Genomic DNA, 21,630 nt, shown 5'->3' with positions numbered 1-21,630 from the left:
GATCAGACTCGCTTTTTTTGAGAATGTTTTTTTTTTATTCCTGAAAGCAAATCATTTTTATCAATATTTGTACAAAAATAAATAATCGTGAAAATTCACAATTTTTGCTTTGCCGATACTGTATTCGGATTCGGCTAAACCCCCACTTCACGTGCTTTGAAATGTGCCTGCTTCCATTCGCAACACAGCCGTATCGGCATTTTCCCAGGAAATGTTACTAGGTCTTGGTTGGAAATTGCCGGCGCACATTTCCCGGACTATCGATCCCTGTTCCTATTCACACATGACCCCATGCAGGAACACTTCTGGACTATTGCTGGGAAAGGGTGTGAAGGGGCTTTATGGAGTGTTTCAGCAGGCGGTGTTCGTGGTGGTGTGATGGGCGGTGGTGGCGTTTGGATGCCGGGAGGGGGAGGATTCCTCCCTTTCTAAACTGCATTGACAACATGCATGACTCGTATACAGCATGCACATATGACACCAGCATCTTCACACATGCGCAGGCGAACACCCACACACACACACACACACACACACACACACACACACACACACACACACACACACACACACACACACACACACACACACACACAGCAATGTACGTAGATAGGTCATAGATAGGTTCTAGTAGGGGTGTCACGATTGCGATTCAAAATCTAAAATCTTTCAAAATGAGGGTTCAATTTTGAACTTCCAAATCACAAGCAGGTTCGCAATTCTCCCCGTATTTTTGTGGGTAATACTGTTAGATATGGTCACTATATTGGGGCGGTCAAGATCTGCCGGTAAAAATCCCCGTGCTTGGGGGTTAGGGGCCAGCTTGGAGTCGTCTGTGGCTCCCGGCTCCAAACCGACTTGGGGCTGGGAGAGCCGCGGTCGGCTCCGGAGGATCCGCTGCAGCCAATTCCCTAAACCAACACACACTGCACATGCATATGGCACGAGGGCTGCAGGAACAAAATTCAAAAAGAATTTGAGTATTATAAAAAAACAAAACAATGAAGTTCAATATAAGTTCATCTAGTTTGTTGCCCAGTGAACACACATTAGAGAGAAATATTCCCGGTAACGGTGTGCCAAGTCTGCATTGGCGGAGACGCAGTAGCGCGTCTCCCTCTCTTCTGGCGTTTCACTGTGTGTACAAGAGAGAGTGCACTTTTGACCAGAATGTCCAGTAAGTTCACAGATGTGGCGATGAAAGTGGGAAATAAACCCGATGGAATGTCATATCGAGTGCAGAGGTTCACAAACACCGGCTACCACCAGGTATTTGCCACCGGACCGTGACAACACGGGCGGGTTAGATCTGCGATCTGCTCAACAGCGGATCAGAAGCGGGAAACAGAGCGAATTAAGTACATCTAGAGTTTTTATTTTCTCTGTTTGGACAAAAGATTGCTCTGATCAGAGCTGCAGGTAGTAATTTGCCTTTTCCTACCAGCGTTCCCCTCTGTCAAAAATAGCATCTGTTTTTCAACTTATTGTTTATTATTCTGAAGTCTAGTTTTGCTCAAGCTCTTAACTGTTTAGGTGTGTTGTTTAAATATTCTCATATTTTTTATAATTATTTATCATTTTTAATATTCAAAAGAAGTTACTTATTGAGAAACAAATGTATTTCTTTACAAATCAGTGCTGAAAAAAATACATATGTTTAAATCAAAAATTGAATTCAATCATGACCTTAAAATCGAAAGTCAAATCAAGCTGTGGATTTTGAGAATCGTGACACCTCTCGTAGGTAGGTATGTAGATATTGATATGGGTAGATCGATCTATCTATCTATCTATCTAATCCTACCCCTCCCTTCACCATCACCGCCGGTTGTTCCCCTCACCGGGGATTGCAGCGATCCCAGTCGGAGGGCGGGGCACCGGATGCCACCGGGCGCGGGGCCCTGTGCCCTGCGGCATTCATGAGCCGGCGCGTTTGATGAAGAGGACCCGGGCAGCGTGGCGGGGCGGAGACAGCTCAGCTAACAGCTGCTGTCGCCACCGCTGAGGGATCACACTGCTCCGCTAGCTGCCATCACTAATTCATCACATGCACGTGCATGCGCGAGAGCCGCACTTGCTTTCGCCGTGTGCACAAGCACACACGCACGCACGCACGCACACACGCACACACACACACACACACACACACACATCAATATCGATATATTTTGTTTATATGTGTACACGATAACACATGTTCCCCACTTGTATCTTCCCCACATAAACACACATGGCAGTGCATAAAAGATTCAAGAGGTTATTTGATACATACATATACACACTGCACGCACACACGCACACACGCACAAAATTGTATACACGTACAAATGCACTCAAGTTTGCAGACCTGTCAATATATTCACCTGCACTCACACAGAAATCATCACTCTCACGCACACACACACACACACACAGATAGACACTAAGGCATACATAATTACAAACACACAACGGTCCCCTCCCTCCGTCTGTCTGTGCTCCCCTCGCCAGTCTCTATCCCTCTCTCCCTTCGTCTATGATTTGACGAACTCCATCTCTGTCGGAGCGCCATCTGTCCACCCACACCACTCTCTTGTCAACACCCGCTACTCACAACAGTCGCTTTTGTTCCGTCTATTCTTGTCTATTCTCAATTTCTCGTTATTATTATTTTTTTAGGCTGTTAACCTGATTTATTTGGTGTTTTTCCCCCCACAATGGCATCCATCCATCCTCTTCTCTTGTGATATTTCCTTTCTTTTTCTTCTCCTTCTTCTGTGATCTGTTTAAAAGGTTCTGTATCTGTGGTTGACGATCATCTTAATTTTCCCTTTTCCCGGTGCTCCATCCTCGTCGTCGCTGTTTCCCAGCAGCAAACAAAGTGCCACGAAAATAGATTTGTCAGATGAGTCACTGTTGGGCTGCTGGCTCGCGAAGTGTAAAAAAAAAAAGAAAATAAATGAAACCGTTTAAAACAAAACCACTTAAGGCAATAATAATGAAATAATGAATAATGAATAAAAATGTAATGATAAATAAAAACATTTTTAATTGATCATTATACAAACTAAACTAAAAAATGGACTAAAATGGCAATATACAATAAACCTAAAGAATAATAATATATATTTTTTAATATAGCAATATAGAAACATATGAATTATAATCAATAAACCACTTTATCAATCTGTATCAATTCACATTTTGACAAAAGTAGAAAATTGTGCAAGTTTTTAGGAATATACAGTATATCAAATCTCTACAATATAAAAAGCTGAGAGCTCCCAAAGATGGACTCCCTAAGCACTTATCGCAATTATCAACCTGACATTTAACCCAACACACACATACAAACACACAGATGCGCACACACACACACACACACACACACACACACACACACACACACACACACACACACACACACACACACACTCTCATAGCTCCACACGACTATTGTTGGCTGTCAAAGCTAGCGCTACTGCATCATGCACCGCTGGCTGTTGGGGAGTAATAGAAAAAAACCTTTTCAACTAGGCTTTCCGTCAACTCGTGCCCGCCATAGATTATTAGCCGCGTTAGGTCGACGCGCGCCCGGGGGCCCCGCAGGGCCCCTCGCGCTTCTAACCGAGAGCCAAAATAACACTTGTAGCAGCTGGTTCTGTCAACGCTGATGTCTGCTTTTACACTGTTTATGTTATGGAACAGCGTGAGTGGGGGTGTGCCCGGGCGGCCTCGCCTCCCGCTCTCCCTTCTGCGTGAGCGAAAGAACGGGAGAAAGGAAGGAAAGATAGAAAAAAGCACACGAGGGATGGGGGCCGGGCGTCCTGATTACGGCGAACCGTCTACAGCTGTGGCAGACTAATGAGGAAAACACTCCCATCGGCGCGTAATTGCTGTTTAGGAAAGACGGCTGGCACTAGGGCGCACACCCACCAAACCCATCCACCACGCAGAGTGCGTCATCTTTCTTTTCTTTCTCTCTTTTCTCTTCCCTTCATTTCTTTTCCTTTGCCTTTGCTCCCCCCCCGCCCCGCTTTGATACTTGTTTCGCCTGCCTCCGTCTCCCCCTCGTGTGGTCCCCCCCCCCCCCCCCCCCCGTCGTCTATATGTGTGTGTCTATGTGTCGGAGCTCATTTATAACACAAGGGGAATTGGAGGAAGGAAAAAGGGAGGGAGGGAGTTGGGGGGGGGGTTGTAGAGGGGTGGAAAAGAGAAAAGAAAGTGGGAAATAAAATGGAATGAGATTGTATGGAGCGAAGGGAAAAGGAGAGAGAGGGAGAGAATATATTTGCCGCTCTTTATTACAAGACAAAGAGCAGGAAACGGAGCATGGGCGACACGAAGGTCAAGCAATAAAATAAGAAAAGTTACATTTCTTTTTTGACTTTTTCCCTCCACCTCTCCCCTCCACCCTCCCTCCCTCCCCTCCACCCCAGAACCCCCCGGACTGCAGCAAGGCGCGCAAGCTGGTGTGCAACATCAACAAGGGCTGCGGCTACGGCTGCCAGCTGCACCACGTGGTCTACTGCTTCATGATCGCCTACGGCACGCAGCGCACGCTCATCCTGGAGTCGCACAACTGGCGCTACGCCACCGGCGGCTGGGAGACCGTCTTCCTGCCCGTCAGCAACTCCTGCACCGACCGCACGGGGGCCACCACCGGACACTGGTCGGGTAGGTGTTCGCGGAACGCTTGAGATACTTACGCAGGTCTATCCCTGTTTCCCACGGCGTGTCTGGAGCAAAATCTCCCTCCACATGCCACAGCAGTCCGACGCTGCACAGTCGAGGAAGTTAATTTGACTTCATGTTGTACGGTAGCAGTCCAGCCTTGTCTACCTGATTTTATTTGATTTTTATCTTTTTTAATAACTTCTCGAAAAGTGACTTTTTGCAACGGACGCAGATTACGGATTTGTCCCCCAATACTAAAATAAAAATGTGGAACTCCTTGCAAAAAGATCCATAAACGAATGAATAAGATGATACAATACAATTCTGTTGTTTACGTTTCTGAGTCTATTTAGAAAATTCGAATAACGATATCTTTGTTTGCAAGTTATGCAACAGTTTTCCGCTTAAATGACTTGAATCTGCACCAGTCACCAGCCTCACAAATAAAATGTCAACATATCGATATTGAATGACATGATGGTTACTATTCGTATCGATGGCAAATCGAATCGTGAGATCCTGCCCCGAGGAAGAGGAAGAATGAGTCTGTTTTGGTGCCAGGTTCACAAAAGACGGGGGATTCAACACTGTATCACGCTAATTTGCTGTTTTTATGAATTCTATCATTGTCATTATTACGATGACAGTTTGGGGCTTGTGCCAGGGCCTTTCCGTCGGGCGTCCAACTCGATAAAATGGCGACAAGAGCGGAAGCGGCCACGTGGAAGCGCGGCGGCTCGGCCGGGGCCGTGAGCACTGTTTGTCTGAGCCGAGCTGACGGGACCTAAATCATCCGTACATGAAGATCAATGATGACGCCGGGTTTTAACTCCATAGAGCCAGGGCCCAGCTTTGTTCTCTATCTCTATCACTCTCTCTCTCTCTCTCTCTCTCGCTCTCCGCTCCATTCGCTCAGCACTCCATTTTCACTATCGTTTGACTTGTGCTCCCTCCGGGCTCCTCCCTCCTTTTTGCTCCTTATCTCCCGCTCTCCCTGCGCCTCCCTCCTCTCCCTTTTTTTTTTTCTCTCCACTGCCTTTTATGCATCCTTTCTCCCCCTCACCCCTCCACATACCTCACCCCACGCACACTTCCCCCTTCCTCGCCATTGAATGCATTTCTCCTACAGCGACTCTTTTTCCAAGCGGCCTGCCTGTAGGAACCGGAGGTGGCGTGCACCGGTGCGTTCTAGCGAAACTCCCCCGCCGCGACGCTCAGATGACTCTTTATTTTGTGTTTGCCTCACATAATTATTATTCATTTCCGACGTGGCGCCTTCCGGAGCACCTCATTTTTTCCACCCACCCCCCCTACTCCACATGTCGACCGAGCTACAGCGCCGAAGCCAAAGCGTGCGGGCAGCCTAAATAAGGCGTCGAAGGTGCTCTGAATTTCATATGCACTGACCGAGCATGCAGAGCACCGCACTGCCCCCCAGGAGGCGGCGAAACCCCCGGCCCGCCCCCAACGTCTCGCTGGTTGCAGTTGTGTTCTGTGCCTGCGCAAGTTAAATAATTGAGGCGGTGAAAGAGCCTCATTCTTCATGGGGGATCCGGCCCAAACAAAAACAGCACCATCGGCGGTGAATGTCGTTTTTTTCCACCGTCTAACGCCTTTTACGACTCTCCACCGTTTCTCTACTTTCGTCGTTGACATCAGCAAGTGTAATTTGTTTGGAAAAAGTTTTAATTGTCACGTTTCTGATCGAGGCTGTGTTTTCTTTTTGGCAATAAACCCCCATCAGAATTTACAAACTCTGATGAAATAATGTGCCAACCGGCTCTTATTTTCATTAGCGTTTGTCGTAATTTTGTCCCGATTGTGTTCAACAACTGTTAAATTGAAGGGGGGAAAAAACAAAGAAAATCCACTTTGCAGAAATGTACTGTGTGTGTGTGTGTGTGTGTGTGTGTGTGTGTGTGTGTGTGTGTGTGTGTGTGTGTGTGTGTGTGTGTGTGTGTGTGTGTGTGTGTGTGTGTGTGTGTGTGTGTGTGTGTGTGTGTGTGTGTGTGTGTGTGGCAAGATCATCCAGGCCTGCCTATGATGTTAAATATCAAGAGAATTGATTTGAAAGCAACAAACGTCGACTGGACTCCACTCCAGTAGCAGTAAAAAGTCTCCTTGACCTCCCGCTCTCCAAGTCTTTTCGAAACCCCACGCTGGGCCGTGCACTACAACATGTCGGCTTGAAGTTGGCTACCATGCTTAGAAGTGGTATAACGGAGCGTAGATCCATGATCCGTACGGGTCGCCCCCCACGGTTCGGCTCACATGTGAACAGCGGATCAATTGCAAAATGTAACCATCATAGTGAAATACAGTTTTACTGCCACTGTTATTTTTCAAGGTAATAATTCCCTCAATCTGGATGCAGAGTTGCTGTGAAAAGAAGATAGATAAGACAGACGCGTGCTGTGTTTTACTCTGAAGTGCAATGATTGCTTTACGGTGAGCTGCTGTATGTCGCCGCTATGCGTCTGGGAGTCGGCCATATTCGAGTGGTTAAGAGCCGCTAGTAAACAAATACGATGTGTATTGAGAGATGCAGACTTCTCTACAAAATCGACTGTAACTTGTTTAATTCTGAACCGATTTCATGAAATTTAGTTTGTTATAAACGTGATAAAATGAACATGATACTGGTTACTTATTGTAAATAAATTCAGTTAGTGGGGGCGAATCATATCATATTTTTTCATTCATTACATGTGTAAAGGAAGAAGGTATCATGCATGCCTCATATTGCATTTTACACACGTGGACAAATTTGTTGGTACCCTTACAGCTCATTGAAACAATGCTTCATTCCTCCTGAAAAGTGAAAAGCAATTAATTAAAAGCAATTTTCTCATGTATACCTGCATGCCTTTGGTATCTCAAAGAAACTGTGAAAAGAGATAAATTATTGCTAAATAGATCAATTATACTCTAAAATGGCCTGGACAGATTTGTTGGTACCCCTTAGAAAAGATTATAAATAATTAGATTATAGTGATATTTCAAACTAACTGCATTCTTTAATTGGTATCACACATGTCTTCAATCTTATAATCAGTCATTCAGTCTATATAAATGCAGAAAAGTAGTCACTCTGCTGTTTGGTATCATCGTGTGCACCACACAGAACAAGCAAAGGAGAGAGTTGTCTGAGGAGATCAGAAAGAAAATTATAGACAAGCGTGTTAAAGGTAAAGGCTATAAGACCATCTCCAAGCAGCTTGATGTTCCTGTGACTACAGTTGCAAATATTATTAAGAAGTTTAAGGTCCATGGGACTGTAGCCAACCTCCCTGGACGCGGCCACAAGAGGAAAATCGAGCCCAGTTTGAACAGATGGATAGTGCGAATGGTAGAAAAAGAGCAAAGGACAACTTCCAAAGAGGTACAAGCTGAACTCCAAGGTCAAGTTACGTCAGTGTCTGATTGCACCATCCATTGCTTTTTGAGTGGCAGTGGGCGGCTCCATGGAAGAAGACCCAGGAGAGCTCCACTTTTGAAAGAAAAATATAAAAAAGCCAGACTGGAATTTGATAAAAATGCATATTGACAAGCCACAATGCTTCTGGGAGAATGTCCTTTGGATGGATGAGTCAAAACTGGAACTTTTTGGCAAGTCACATCAGCTTTTTGTTCCCAGACGAAAAAATGAAGCTTTCAAAGAAAAGAACACCATACCTACTGTAAAACATGGAGGAGACTCGGTTATGTTTGGGGCTGCTGCTGCTGGGTCCGGCATGGGGTGCCTTAAATCTGTCCAGGGCACAATGAAATCTCAAGACTATCAAGGCATTCTGGAGCAAAACGTACTGCTCAGTGTCAGAAAGCTCTGTCTCAGTCACAGGTCATGGGTTCTCCAACAAAATAATGACCCAAAACACACAGCTAAAAGCACCCAAGAATGGATGAGAACATCTATGACATCTATTACTCTGACATACCAAAGGCATGCAGGTATACATCAGAAAATTGCTTTCATCAAAATGTCATCACTTTTAAGGAGGAATGAAGCATTGTTTCAATGAGCTGTAAGGGTACCAACAAATTTGTCCACATCTGTAATTTAACAGTGTTAAATATTTTTCTATACTTTCAGATTTAAAAATTGTACATCTTGAGTGTCGTAAATAAAGCAAAGTTATATTTGTCTGCTTTTCTTTTTATTTTATTGTTTTGTTTTTATTTTTTTATTTTTTTTGCTGATCCGTAAAAACATCCGACCTTTGACTCAAAACCATGATACAAGTTTTGTGATCTGTTGCACCCCTAATCCTTAGCATAAAATGTAAAAAGTGGAATTTGGTTTTTACCAGGGGACGAGTGTGTATAGCACGAGGGGTTGTAGGAGCTCAGTGTGGAGTTTCCCTTCAGGTTTGAGACATTGGTAGACCGGGAGAGAGTGTATGGTCTATACTGAATGTGTTTGTGTATTGGATTCATGCATGCGGGGCCATCTTTGTAAACAGAACTTATAGCTCACAGGAGGGGGGGTGTTATAGCGGTCAAGGCATTATGGGAGCTGCTCCAATTCCTTCTGTAAACACATGGGGAGGCAAAATATGAAGTGAGGTTTGCACTGGACAGACTGACAGCTGCCAATTTGGCCCCCATCACTTGCATTAAACTTCTGATAAGAAACCATAGAAGTGGCCGCCAGGTTGATATTTATACCACCCGCTGTGCTGTAGTCATTGAATTTCCCCCTAAAAAGACATGAAATATAGATATAAAGTACCATTGTCAGCGTGAGGGCTGGTCTTGTGAATCCCACACAGCCAGACCCGAGCGGCGCCTCTCATTTCATGTCTGACGTCAAAAGGAATATGCGGAAAAATGAGGGCACGCAAGCTCTTTCTTTGATCACCTCAATTTCTGAGCGCTCTCTGTGCGGTGGCCGGCCTCGGTCTGGTTCCATGCTAATGGCTTAAGCTCACACGTGTGTAATGTAGTCGGCGGCTCAAGCTAGCTTAACACCCTCTCATACCGAACACACACAGAAGCAGCTAATGGTGAACAGTCTCCTCCGCCAATGCTACATTGATCAAAGAACTAATTTGCCAAAAAGTCAGCGAGCTCCCCCAAGGGCTCTATAGCTGAGATATTATAACCTTACCCAGAGGGATTCTGATGGGGAGAGCGGCCAAGTTCGCATTCTCCACCCTCAGCACTATGTGAAATAGAGAAGGCATACAACACACGGCCAGCAATTTATTGTCAACAAAGAGGGGTCCTGCACAGACGATGTCGGACACGGCACTTTCCCCTGCTCTGACTCCGCTTCTGCCAAATGGTTTTCAAATCCACTTTAGTTGATGGGATGTACAGTTTATGAATTCTGTCTTAGGGAGGAACGCATTGTCAGCTTGCAGCTCAGAGGAATCCAGAGAAGCAGTGTGATCTAATTAGCTGTGCATTTCTGCCATATATACAATGGTGTGTGTGTGTGTGTGTGTGTGTGTGTGTGTGTGTGTGTGTGTGTGTGTGTGTGTGTGTGTGTGTGTGTGTGTGTGTGTGTGTGTGTGTATGTATGTATGTATGTATGTGTGTGTGTGTGTGTGTGTGTGTGTGTGTGTGTGTGTGTGTGTGTGTGTGTGTGTGTGTGTGTGTGTGTGTGTGTGTGTGTGTGTATATATATATATGTATATATATATATATAAATAAATACCGATCAGCCACAACATTAAAACCACTGACAGGTGAAGTGAATAACATTGATTCATCTTGTTCCAATGGCACCTGTCAAGCGGTGGGATGTATTATGCAGCAAGTGAACAGTCAGTTCTTGAAGTTGAAGTGTTGGAAGCAGGAAAAATGGGCAAATGTAAGGATCTGAGCCACTTTGAAAAGGGCCACATAGTGATGGTTAGAAGGCTGGGTCAGACCATCTCCAAACAGCGGGTCTTGTGGGGTGTTACCAGTATGCAGTAGTTAGAACCTACTAAAAGTGGCCCAAGGAAGGACAAAGAAAGAAGGTGGCCTAGTCTGATGAATCACGTTTTCTTTGACATTATATCATGGCCGAGGTTAGGGTCCTATCCAATTGCGCATCAGTGGGATGTGCTGGAACAACTCGCCACTTCCAGGACTTAAAGGATCTGCTGCTAACTTCTTGGTGCCAGATACCACAGGACACCTTCAGAGGACTTGTCGAGTCCATACCTCGATGGGTCAGGGCTGTTTTGATGGCACGAGGGGGGGCTACCTAATATTAGTGGTTATTGGTGGTTTTAAAGTTGTGTGTGTGTGTGTGTGTGTGTGTGTGTGTGTGTGTGTGTGTGTGTGTGTGTGTGTGTGTGTGTGTGTGTGTGTGTGTGTGTGTGTATGTGTGTGTGTATGTGTATGTGTATGTATATATATATATATATATATATATATATATATATATATATATATATACACACACACTACTCACAAAAGGTTAGGGATTTTCGGTTGAAATTTCAGGATGAACCTAAAATGCACTATAACCTTTACAGGTGAACTTAATTTGACCTTCTCTAAACTTTTAAATGCACATGTCCAACTGTTTAATGTTTCAGTACTTTTTGCACAACTTGCTGTTCTCTAACAAGGAGCTGAACGGCAAAATTCATAACAGGTGTTTGATCCATAAATCGACCAATACATTTCCTGGTTCAATTAGAATTCATAATTAAACAGTCCTCTTCATCATGCTTCTCACATTTTGACATCATGAGACAAGACAACAACAACAATTGATCAACAGTACCTCGCCTTGCGAGGCTTCAAAAAGGATGTTCTCAGAAGGAAGTGGCCACTGAGCTTAGAGTGTCACAGAGTGTCATCAGCAGGTTGCAACAGAGATACAGAGAGACTGGAAGAGTCACAGAAAGGCATAGAAGTGGACGTCCTTTGGCCACATCCCACACTGATGACCGCTTCATTGTGAACAGTGCCCTGCGGAACCAGATGATGAATGCCACTCAACTCCAGGCACATTAAAGGGAAGTGAGAGGCACCCAAGTGTCACGTCAGACCATTCGAAACCATTTACATCTGCGTGGTCTACGTGCTAGACTACCTGCAAGGGTACCTGACCACACCACCAGGCACAGGCATCATCGTCTTGTATGGGCCAGGGAGCATTTACGCTGGACGAGGGACCACTGGGCCTCACTGCTGTTCTCTGATGAAAGTCAATTCACGTTGAGCAGAAATGATGGCCGCCAACGATGTTGAAGACGTCAAGGAGAGCGCTAGGCATCAGCCACTGTTGTCACCAGACGAGCCTTTGGTGGTGGTGGTGTTACAGTGTGGGCAGGTGTGTCTAGTCAATACAGAACTGCCCTACACTTTGTGAATGGTACAGTGACAAGCCCATACTACCTGAATAACATCATTCATCCAGTCATTGTGCCCCTGCATGAACAACACAGGCCTCATTTCATCTTCATGGACGACAATGCTCCAGCTCATCGAGGTCACATCATTAGGGAACGGCTGCTGGAGACTGGGGCACCTCAAATGGAGTGGCCTGCACTTTCTCCAGACCTGAATCCCATAGAAAACCTATGGGATCAGCTGAGTCGCCGTGTAGAGGCTCGTCACTCTGTGCCCCAGAACCTCAATGACCTGAGGGCCGCTCTTCAAGAAGAGTGGGGGGCCAGGCCTCAGCAGATAATAAATCGACTTGTGACCAGCATGAGACGTCGTTGTCAAGCTGTAATTGATGCTCAAGGGCACATGACAAGTTATTGAGACATTGACATTTTTTGTTGTTGTAAACCCACCACTGTTGTTGGCTTTTGTTTCAAATAATTGTTTGAGATGAGGAAATCACCATTGCATGCTTTTACTTAAATGCCCTACTTTCATGATATAATATCACTGTCGTGTGAACTTTTTACATTTTCCATAAATTTCGCCCGATAGCCAAATATCCCTAAATTTTTGTGAGTAGTGTGTGTGTGTGTGTGTGTGTGTGTGTGTGTGTGTGTGTATATATATATATATATATATATATATATACACACACATATATATATATACACATACATATATAGATAGATACACATATATATATATATATACAGTGTATCTAAATATATATATATATACAGTGTATCTAAATATATATATATATACTGTATATATATCCCTATCCTCCCTTGTATCCTGCTACTGCTGTTATATAAGACAGGCCTGGGAATATTTCTTACCGTTCAATATTTAATGTTTCTTCCAATTTATATTCAGTTCAGGCACTGACGTACACACACACACACACACACACACACACACACACACACACACACACACACACACACACACACACACACACACACACACACACGTCTCAAATCGAAGCCTTTGCTTTCTGTGGCCTTGTTTTAATGTGTTTTTTTATGTGCCTCTCTGTGAAAGGCCATTTGTAATGAGTCATTACAGTGTTGATTTGGAAGGGTGTTGTGAAGGCTCCGTTTGCAGCTGCATTGTACCTGTACGTGGAAGTTAGAGCAGCCACTCTCCTTAAGAATGTATGACTCAGCCTTGTTCGTAAAAATGGATAGAGTGAACTCACGTTTCCCCAAGCTCCGCCAAGGAGTTCTAAAAGTTATTTAAGTTAATGCACAGTTTTACTTGATTTAATGGAAATACTACTTTGAAGTATATAACTAGTATCTGTCAAGCCTTGTGCTTTTCCGAACAACAACTAATTCCTTAGTAATCCACTTTTGAGTGACTACAGAAGGAGGCCGCAGATAAAGCCTTTGACTTTCCTGAGCCAGCTAACGTAACGCCTTCCGGCATTATTGGGAGATACGGTCATAATTAACCCTTACGACCACACTATCTATCACCATGGGATTCACTAAACAAGGTAGTTGGGGCCCAGGATCAGTGTGGCTGTATAATTGTTGCTTGTTGGTTGGTCTAATGAGCAACAGGTAAAACCCCATCCCCACACACACTCAGGATAGGAGCTCTTGTCATGAACTGCTGTCCATCTGCTCCTGGGCTTTTTCCACTTAGCCCACTCTCTACAATAAACTTGTGTGTCTGAAACCCCATCGTCTGTGTCTCTGTGCCGGAGGGCCCTGAAAACGCCAATTGGGTGGCGTGTGGCAGGTGAAACTGCCACACTGGCACCTGAACAGGGACTGCCAGCACAGGAGAGGAACACAGCACCAGCCCTCTCTCGACTGGCAGCAGCAGCACCCAGGATGTCTGGTGGAGGACCGGGGGAGAAGCAGCCACAGCAACCATCACAGGTAATCACTGGCAGCTAGCTGCTCCGCCCAGCAGCCACCGCTGAAACCATGCAGAAAGCCAGGTCAACCCTCCATCACCCCCCACAACAGCCAGTGACAGATGGAGCAACGGGACACCAGACGCCTGGTCCACGAGTGTGGACGCCTCCCTAGCCAACGGACTGAACTCCTTTTTTGCGCAGATTGAGTCTGGCAACAACACCGCTAGCTTGCCAGCTAATTGGAGTTACACTGCTGGGGATAAGCGCGCACTCTGTGTCTGAGCATGATGTCAGAGGGCTCTGATGCGTGTGAACACCAGGAAAGCTGTTGGCCCAGATGGCATATCTCAGTGAGTACTGAACACCTGTGCTAACCAGCTAGCCCCGGTGTTCACTAGGATATTCAACGGTTCCCTGGCAAAGTCGGTGGTCCCGTCCTGATTCAAGAGGTACACCGTGATTCCTGTCCCAAAGATCGCCTCTCCAGCTTGCTGCGTCCTCAGCCCCCTACTGTACTCCCTCTAAACACATGACTGTGTGGCCAGGTCCAGCTCCAACAGCATCATCAAGTTTGCTGATAACACCGTCGTGGTGGGCCAGATCACCGACGACGATAAGAAGGCCTACCGTAAAAATAAGGAGCTGATCGTGGACTTTAGGAGGGGATTACAACCAAGGACCCACGTTGATGATTAATCTGACTTCTGTCGACAGAGTGAGCAGCTTCAAGTACCCCGGAGTCCACATCACAGATGATTTAACATGGACTACACACACAGACACTCTCGTGAGAAAGGCAAGGCAGTGTCTCGGTGAGGATCCTCAAGTCCTTCTACTCTGGAGAGAATCCTGACAGGCAACATCATTGCCTGGTTTTGGGAACTGTACTGCTCAGGACAGGCAGGCCCTGCAGAGGGTGGCACGTTCAGCTGAACGTACTACTGGAGCTACCCTCCCCTCCTTGTAGGACTTATAAACCAGGAGGTGTATAAGCAGATAGCAGTAAGGCAGAGCACGCAGGATCATGAAGGATCCTCACCACCCCAACAATGGAGTGTTCCAGCTGCTGCAGTCGGGCAAGCTCCTCCGCAGTCACACAGCAAGGACAGTGAGATTGAGACAGAGTTTCTTCCCGCAAACTATATGGACTGTCAACGCTGAACTCACCAGGGGTCCTAACAAAAAGCACTGAGACACTCACACAGACCCCACTGCCTTACTGTACTGTATGTAGCATACTGTACTGCATACTGCATCACTGTTCTGGGTTACTGCATTCTGCGCTGTATTGCTCTTCTGTTCGGTGTTACTATAATGCTGTGTCATACTGTTGTATACTTTACTGTATATCTCCATACTCACTTTATTCTCATGCACTTTACTGCACATATCTGTATATACAAATAGCCTATCCCATAACTCTATTCCCTACACTTCTATTTTGTACCCCCACTTTGTATTATCTTTTTGAGTCTTTTTTATTTTTATTTTATTTCATTTATATTATTCTATTCACTAAGTGCATTACATTTTAGGAATCGGTTAGTTTCAGTTAGTTAGCTAGGCAGGAATTAGGTTAGCTATTATGTCCGGTTAGTAACTATTGTGCATAATCTCCGGGTGCGTTGCAAAGACATTTCACTGCATACAGTGCATCCGGAAAGTATTCACACCCCTTCACTTTCCCCATATATTTTGTTACAGCCTTATTCCAAAATGGATTGAATTCGATTAAACAGTGGGGCCTTATAGAGAGGTGTGCGGCTTTCCAAATCATGTCCAATCAATTGCATTTACTACAGGTGGACTCCAGTCGAGTTGGAGATCTCAACATCTCAAGGATGATCAGTGGAAACAGGATGCTCCTGAGCTCAATTTTGAGTGTCATAGCAAAGGGTGTGAATACATAGACTACTCACAAAAAGTTAGGGATATTCAGCTTTTGGGTGAGATTTCAGGATGAACCTAAAATGCACTATAACATTTACAGGTGAACTTAATTTCACCTTCTCTAAACTTTTGAATGCACATGTCCAACTGTTCAATGTTTCAGTACTTTTTTTGCACAACTTGCTGTTCTCTACCTGGTTCAATTAGAATTGGTATTTAAAGAGACGACACCTAACAACTGATCAACAGTACCTCACCATTGCGAGGCTTCAAACAGGATGTTCTCAGAGGGAAGTGGCCACTGAGTTTAGAGTGTCACAGAGTGTCATCAGCAGGTTGCAACAGAGATACAGAGAGACTGGAAGAGTCACAGAAAGGCATAGAAGTGGACGTCCTTTGGCCACATCCCACACTGATGACCGCTTCATTGTGAACAGTGCCCTGCGGAACTGGATGACAAATGCCACTCAACTCCAGGCACATTTCAGGGAAGTGAGTGGCACCCAAGTGTCACGTCAGACCATTCGAAACCGTTAACATCAGCGTGGTCTGCGCGCTAGACGACCTGCAAGGGTACCTGACCACACCACCAGGCACAGCCATCATCGTCTTGCACGGGCCAGGGAGCATTTACGCTGAACGAAGCCCGGTGGGCCTCAGTTCTGTTCTCTGATGAAAGTCGATTCATGTTGAGCAGAAATGATAGCCGCCAACGATGTTGGAGACGTCAAGGAGAGCGCTATGCATCAGCCACTGTTGTCACCAGACGAGCCTTTGGTGGTGGTGGTGTTACAGTGTGGGCAGGTGTGTCTAGTCAATACAGAACTGCCCTACACTTTGTGAATGGTACAGTGACAAGCCCATACTACCTGAATAACATCATTAATCCAGTCATTGTGCCCCTGCATGAACAACACAGGCCTAATTTCATCTTCATGGACGACAATGCCCCAGCTCATCGAGGTCGCATCATTAGGGAACGGCTGCTGGAGACTGGGGTACCTCAAATGGAGTGGCCTGCACTTTCTCCAGACCTGAATCCCATAGAAAACCTATGGGATCAGCTGAGTTGCTGTGTTGAGGCTCGTAACTCTGTACCCCAGAACCTGACCTGAGGGCTCTCTCGATCGTCGTCAGACGAGCTTCCATCGGAGTCTCCAATCCTTCCGGTTCTCCATACACCCGGCCAGCTCAGAAGAGCTTTCAGCTCCCGCATCCTTCTTCAAGACGTCCACATACGTTAGCGCTGAACGTCCTCGCGATCGATGCCCGTGCGTTGGTTCCCATACGGCCAGCCTGCTGGCCGGGAGCTCCCGATGTCTGTTGCAGTGGCCGCCCAGCCTCATCCTCCTAGATGCTACCTTTTTGCTGAGCCTTGGCAGTTGCCCGTACATGTCCTTGTTGGTAATGTGGATGTTCTGGTCCACATTCAGAACAGCTCGTAGCATTCTGGTGTAGCACCCATCCAGGGACTTCTGCAGGGTGGGTGTCAGGGTCCAGCTTTGGCAGCCATACAGGAGCACAGACTCCACAGTGGCGTGGAATAGGTTCAGCTTTATCGTGTCGTGGGAGATTCGAGCAACACACTCTTGACATACCGTTCAGGGCCCTCCACGCTAGTGCCTTCCTGACCTTAAGGTCCTGTTCTGTGGAGTTCACCCAGGAACCCAAGTATTTGAAGTCATTGACCTCTCGCAGAGCGTTGCCATCTGATGTTGTAATCGGCGGGTCGTCCATGTGGAAGTTATAGGTGATTACCTCAGTCTTCTTTGCATTCAGTCTGAGGCCAGCCTTAGCACATTCGACCTCCACTCTGTTCAGGAGTTCCTGTGCCTGATCTACACGGTCAGACACCAGGCAGATGTCATCTGGGTAATCTAGGTCTGCCACGGCTACAGCAGTGCTTCTTCTAGACTTCCTTGGTGTAATTGTGAAGCCAAGCTCCTGTTCCCGCCCGTTGATGGCTTTCCTGAGCGCGTAGTGCAGAGCTATGATAAAGAGGAAGGGGGCAAGAGTGTCTCCCTGCTGCACCCCTGCTAGGATTTCGAACTCCTTGCTGATGCCATCTGGGGTTACCACCTTGGCTCTTGTGCCCTTGTACATGGCCTCTATGGCCCGGAGTAGATTCGTTGTTCTTCTTCACCTCCTCAATGATTATCCTTAAGGCCAGAATCTGGCCTACGGTGGTCCTTCCCTTTCTGAAGCCATTTTGGTTGTCCCTCAGGTGTGGGTCAATGGCGTCCCTAATCCGGCTTAGTATCATGCGGTTGTACATCTTCGCTATGACACAGGTCAGGCTAATGCCACGATAATTGTCTGGCTTAGACAGATCTCCAGATTTGGGAATGTATGTCGGGCTTGATGTTATCTATCAGAGCCTGGTTGCAGATCTCCAGTATGATGTTGTCAAGATCGCAGTTTTTAGGGGCTTCTGGGGGGATACCGTCCGGCCCAGCACTTTTTCCTTGCTTCAGGGTGGACTTCACTGTGGCAAACTCCGTAGCTGTAAAGGGGCCATCGTCAATTTCGAGATTTGTGAGGACTGCAGGTATCTCTTCCTCAGCTCTGTCCACTGTTGGGTGGGTGCCCAGGAGATCCCTGGGTGAACCAGGAAGTTACTCCCTCTTCTGGGCTGCAGCCTGCCAGCTGTCCCTCACTCGCCCTCTTGCGCCCACTCGTCTCGTTTATGACCTTCCATGACTCCTTGTATCTCTGTTCGCCATGTTCTGCCTCCACCCTCTTCACCTTCTCCAACATCTCCTCCCCTTTGATCCTGTTGTAGGTGTTGAACAGCTGTTGTTTGGTGCTGTTCAGCTCCTCCCGACTCTCTGCAGTCCCCTCTCCCTCATAGTTTCTGCGTGCCTCTGCCACCTGCGCCCACGCTTGGACAACTTCTGGGTGTTTAGATCTAGTGGAGGCTCTGAGTCTCCCCTTTGTCGGCACCCATTTCCTGGTTGCATCTTCGTTAGCAGAGAGGAACCACTCGTAGGTTGTAAGGTGTTTCCCTCCTCGGCCAGCAGATGTAGGCGGGCTCTCACCTCCGCTGTGTAGTTGGCCTGGAGTTCAGGACTTCAGACCCGCAAAAGCCTCCCAGTCGGGCCGGGTCCTTGGGGCGCTCTTAGGGACCCTCAAGCTCAGGCGCAGCCTTATAGCGACCACACGATGATCAGAGCCTACAGAGTCGAATGTGCTGTAGGACTCTGCGTTCAAGATGGACTTCCTCCACTTCCTCCTTACCAGTATATAGTCCAGTGGGCGCCGCATACTGGTGGCTCAGTCCTGGAACGTCAATCTCTTGCCCATCCTCTTACGGAACAGGGTGTTGGTGGCCAGTAGGTCATGTTCCGTGAGGAGGGCAGCTAGATGTTCTCCGTTGCGATTGGTATTGCTGTGGTACGTGAAGGGTGCGTCTTCCGGTCCAAGTCTCGCATTGAAGTCCCCCAGGATTATTAGGAAGTTGTGAGCAGGCACATGGTGGATCGCTGTTCTTAGGTCATCATAGAACCTTTCCACTTCCTCAATCAGTGCCACGTTGGTGGGAGATTACACACTCATGACCGTTGTTACTGGGTTTCCCTCGAAATCGGCACTAAGGATCCTGTTGGTGTGTGGTTGCACTCTACGGAGAACCTTTCGTGCTCGGGGGCTCACCATGAGTCCCACGCCACCTGTTGCTGCTTGGGCATCATTACGCCATGCAGATGAGGTGATGAACGTGCACCCCCCACTCTGTGATGGTTAATTGGCTGGTCCATGTGCACTCTCCTATGCTCCTGGACTGCCAGGATCTCCACTCCCTTTTCCTCAACACAGTGTGCCAGTTCTTCCAACCTCGCCTCTTCCCTCTTCCCTTACTATGTTTGCGTTGTAGGTTGCCATAATACATTGCCTCCTACAGCGCAAGAGTGCATTGGACAGTGGGCTGTGGTCAGACTGAACCCTCCCTCCCCGGAGGAGAGGGTTTGGGGTCCAGTTGTCATAGTGCCCTCCCGAGGGAGGACCAGCACCACCGTCCGCTGCGTGGCTCCTGCGGACTCCCGCCACTGGAAGTATAGGATAATCGGTGTCTTGAGTCTCCATGGAAGCTATACATTGCGCATTAATAATGACTGTGGAGTGCAGCTCCTCGTAGCCATACTCTGGCCGTTTCAGGCTTAAAGCCTTCATCCGCCCTTGCTGCACACCTTCAGATGGTATACGGTGCGGAGCCAGGCGCGAGCAACGCCTGTGGTTTTTGTTCGGAGTGACCTTCTCCTAGATAGGTTGCCTACCATGGCGAAGCCCCATCTGCCCACTATTTTACCCATAGCTGGGACAGTGGTTGACAGGCACCAGGGCGTGTTCACCCGCCGGTGTGCCTGCGCACCGCGTCTATGGGGCCCACTGCTGCTCCCCGATCCCCTACAGTTTACAGTTTACAGAGGCTGTATACCAGCAGGAGGAGGCTTACACACTCGGCTCCTCTTTTCGCCCCCCTGCAAGGAGGGCTAGCCGGCCGCAGTAGTTGAAAGCAAAGCACAGCAAGCAGAAGCGACATGCAGCATGCACAAACACATGCACAAGCTACAAACACTACTACTACTACTATGCATGCACTAATGCACAAGACGCATCACACGCACCCTGTGTGCAAGCACACACACACACAAGGGCCGCCCTTCAAGAAGAGTGGGGGGCCAGGCCTCAGCAGACAATAGGTCGACTTGTGAACAGCATAAGACGTCGTTGTCAAGCTGTAATTGATGCTCAAGGGCACATGACAAGTTATTGAGACATTGACATTTTTTGTTGTGGTAAACCCACCACAGTTTTTGGCTTTTGTTTCAATAAATTGTTTGAGATGAGGAAATCACCATTGCATGCTTCTACTTAAATGCCCTACTTTCATGATATAATATCACTGTAGCGTGAACTTTTTACATTTTCCAAAAATTTCACCCGAAAGCCAAATATCCCTAACTTTTTGTGAGTAGTGTATGTACATGAGATATTTCAGTATTTTATTTTTAATACATTTGCAAAAATTTCAAAAAAACTTTTTCACTTTGTCATTATGGGGTATTGTGTTTAGATTGATGAGGGGAAAAAAAAAGAATTTAATCCATTTTGGAATAAGGCTGTAACATAACAAAATGTGGGGAAAGTGAAGGGGTGTGAATACTTTCCGGTGCTCTGTATATGTATGAACGTATGTATATGTATGTGACAAATAACTCTCTTGAATCTTGACTGTTACATTTGGTCTAATTCTAATTAAAGGGCTTGACTCACTCTTACTTTTTCAAAGGACGACTCAACAGCCAAGCTTAAGAGGGCAATCAGCTGTGACTACACTTAAGCTTTGTAGTTGGAACTGTAAAGGTTTAAACCAACCAATAAAGCGTATCAAAGTGCTCCACTATCTCCAGCATTTAGGAGCTCATCTGCATTCTTGCAGGAGCCTCACTTGAAGGTCTTGGATAATTCTAGGTTGCGGAAGCGCTGGGTTGCCATCCTGGGAGAAGAGGTGGAGGTAGTGGAGGGTTACAGCTACCTGGGCGTTCACCTGGACAACAGATGGACTGGAAATGCAACACTGAGGCTGTCTACAGGAAGGGACAGAGCAGACTCTTCTTGAGGAACCCCAGCCCTTCAATGTGTGCAGCAAGATGTTTAATTATCTTCTACCACACTGTTGTGGCTAGTGCAATTTTCTTTGCAGTCATCTGTTGGGGCAGCAGCATTAGAGCCAGCGACTCCAAGAAACTGAAAAAACTGATAAAGAAGGCTGGCTCTGTGATGGGGACTGCTCTGGAGCCCCTTGAGCTGGTTGTGGAGAGCTCCACTGCAATAAGGACCATCACAGGACCATCACTGCTGCCCACCGCAATAGC

General features: G+C 46.7%; 1 protein-coding gene across 1 annotated transcript in view; it reads left to right on the top strand.

Moving 5' to 3' along the window:
- Positions 1 to 21,630, top strand: part of fut8b (fucosyltransferase 8b (alpha (1,6) fucosyltransferase)) — a gene marked incomplete at its 5' end in the record, with an annotated part of 63,728 nt that overhangs the window by 22,710 nt on the left and 19,388 nt on the right. Inside the window, one exon of the mRNA XM_080024029.1 lies at positions 4,419 to 4,656. Within this exon, the coding sequence (XP_079880155.1) occupies positions 4,419 to 4,656 (238 nt within the window). The remainder of the gene's footprint in view (positions 1 to 4,418; positions 4,657 to 21,630) is intronic.

Source organism: Zeus faber (assembly GCF_960531495.2).
Source record: "Zeus faber genome assembly, chromosome: 2".
In the NCBI taxonomy this organism is placed as follows: Eukaryota; Metazoa; Chordata; class Actinopteri; order Zeiformes; family Zeidae; genus Zeus; species Zeus faber.
The sequence above is the reverse complement of the archived record's forward strand: the minus strand, read 5'-3'. Positions and strand labels throughout refer to the sequence as shown.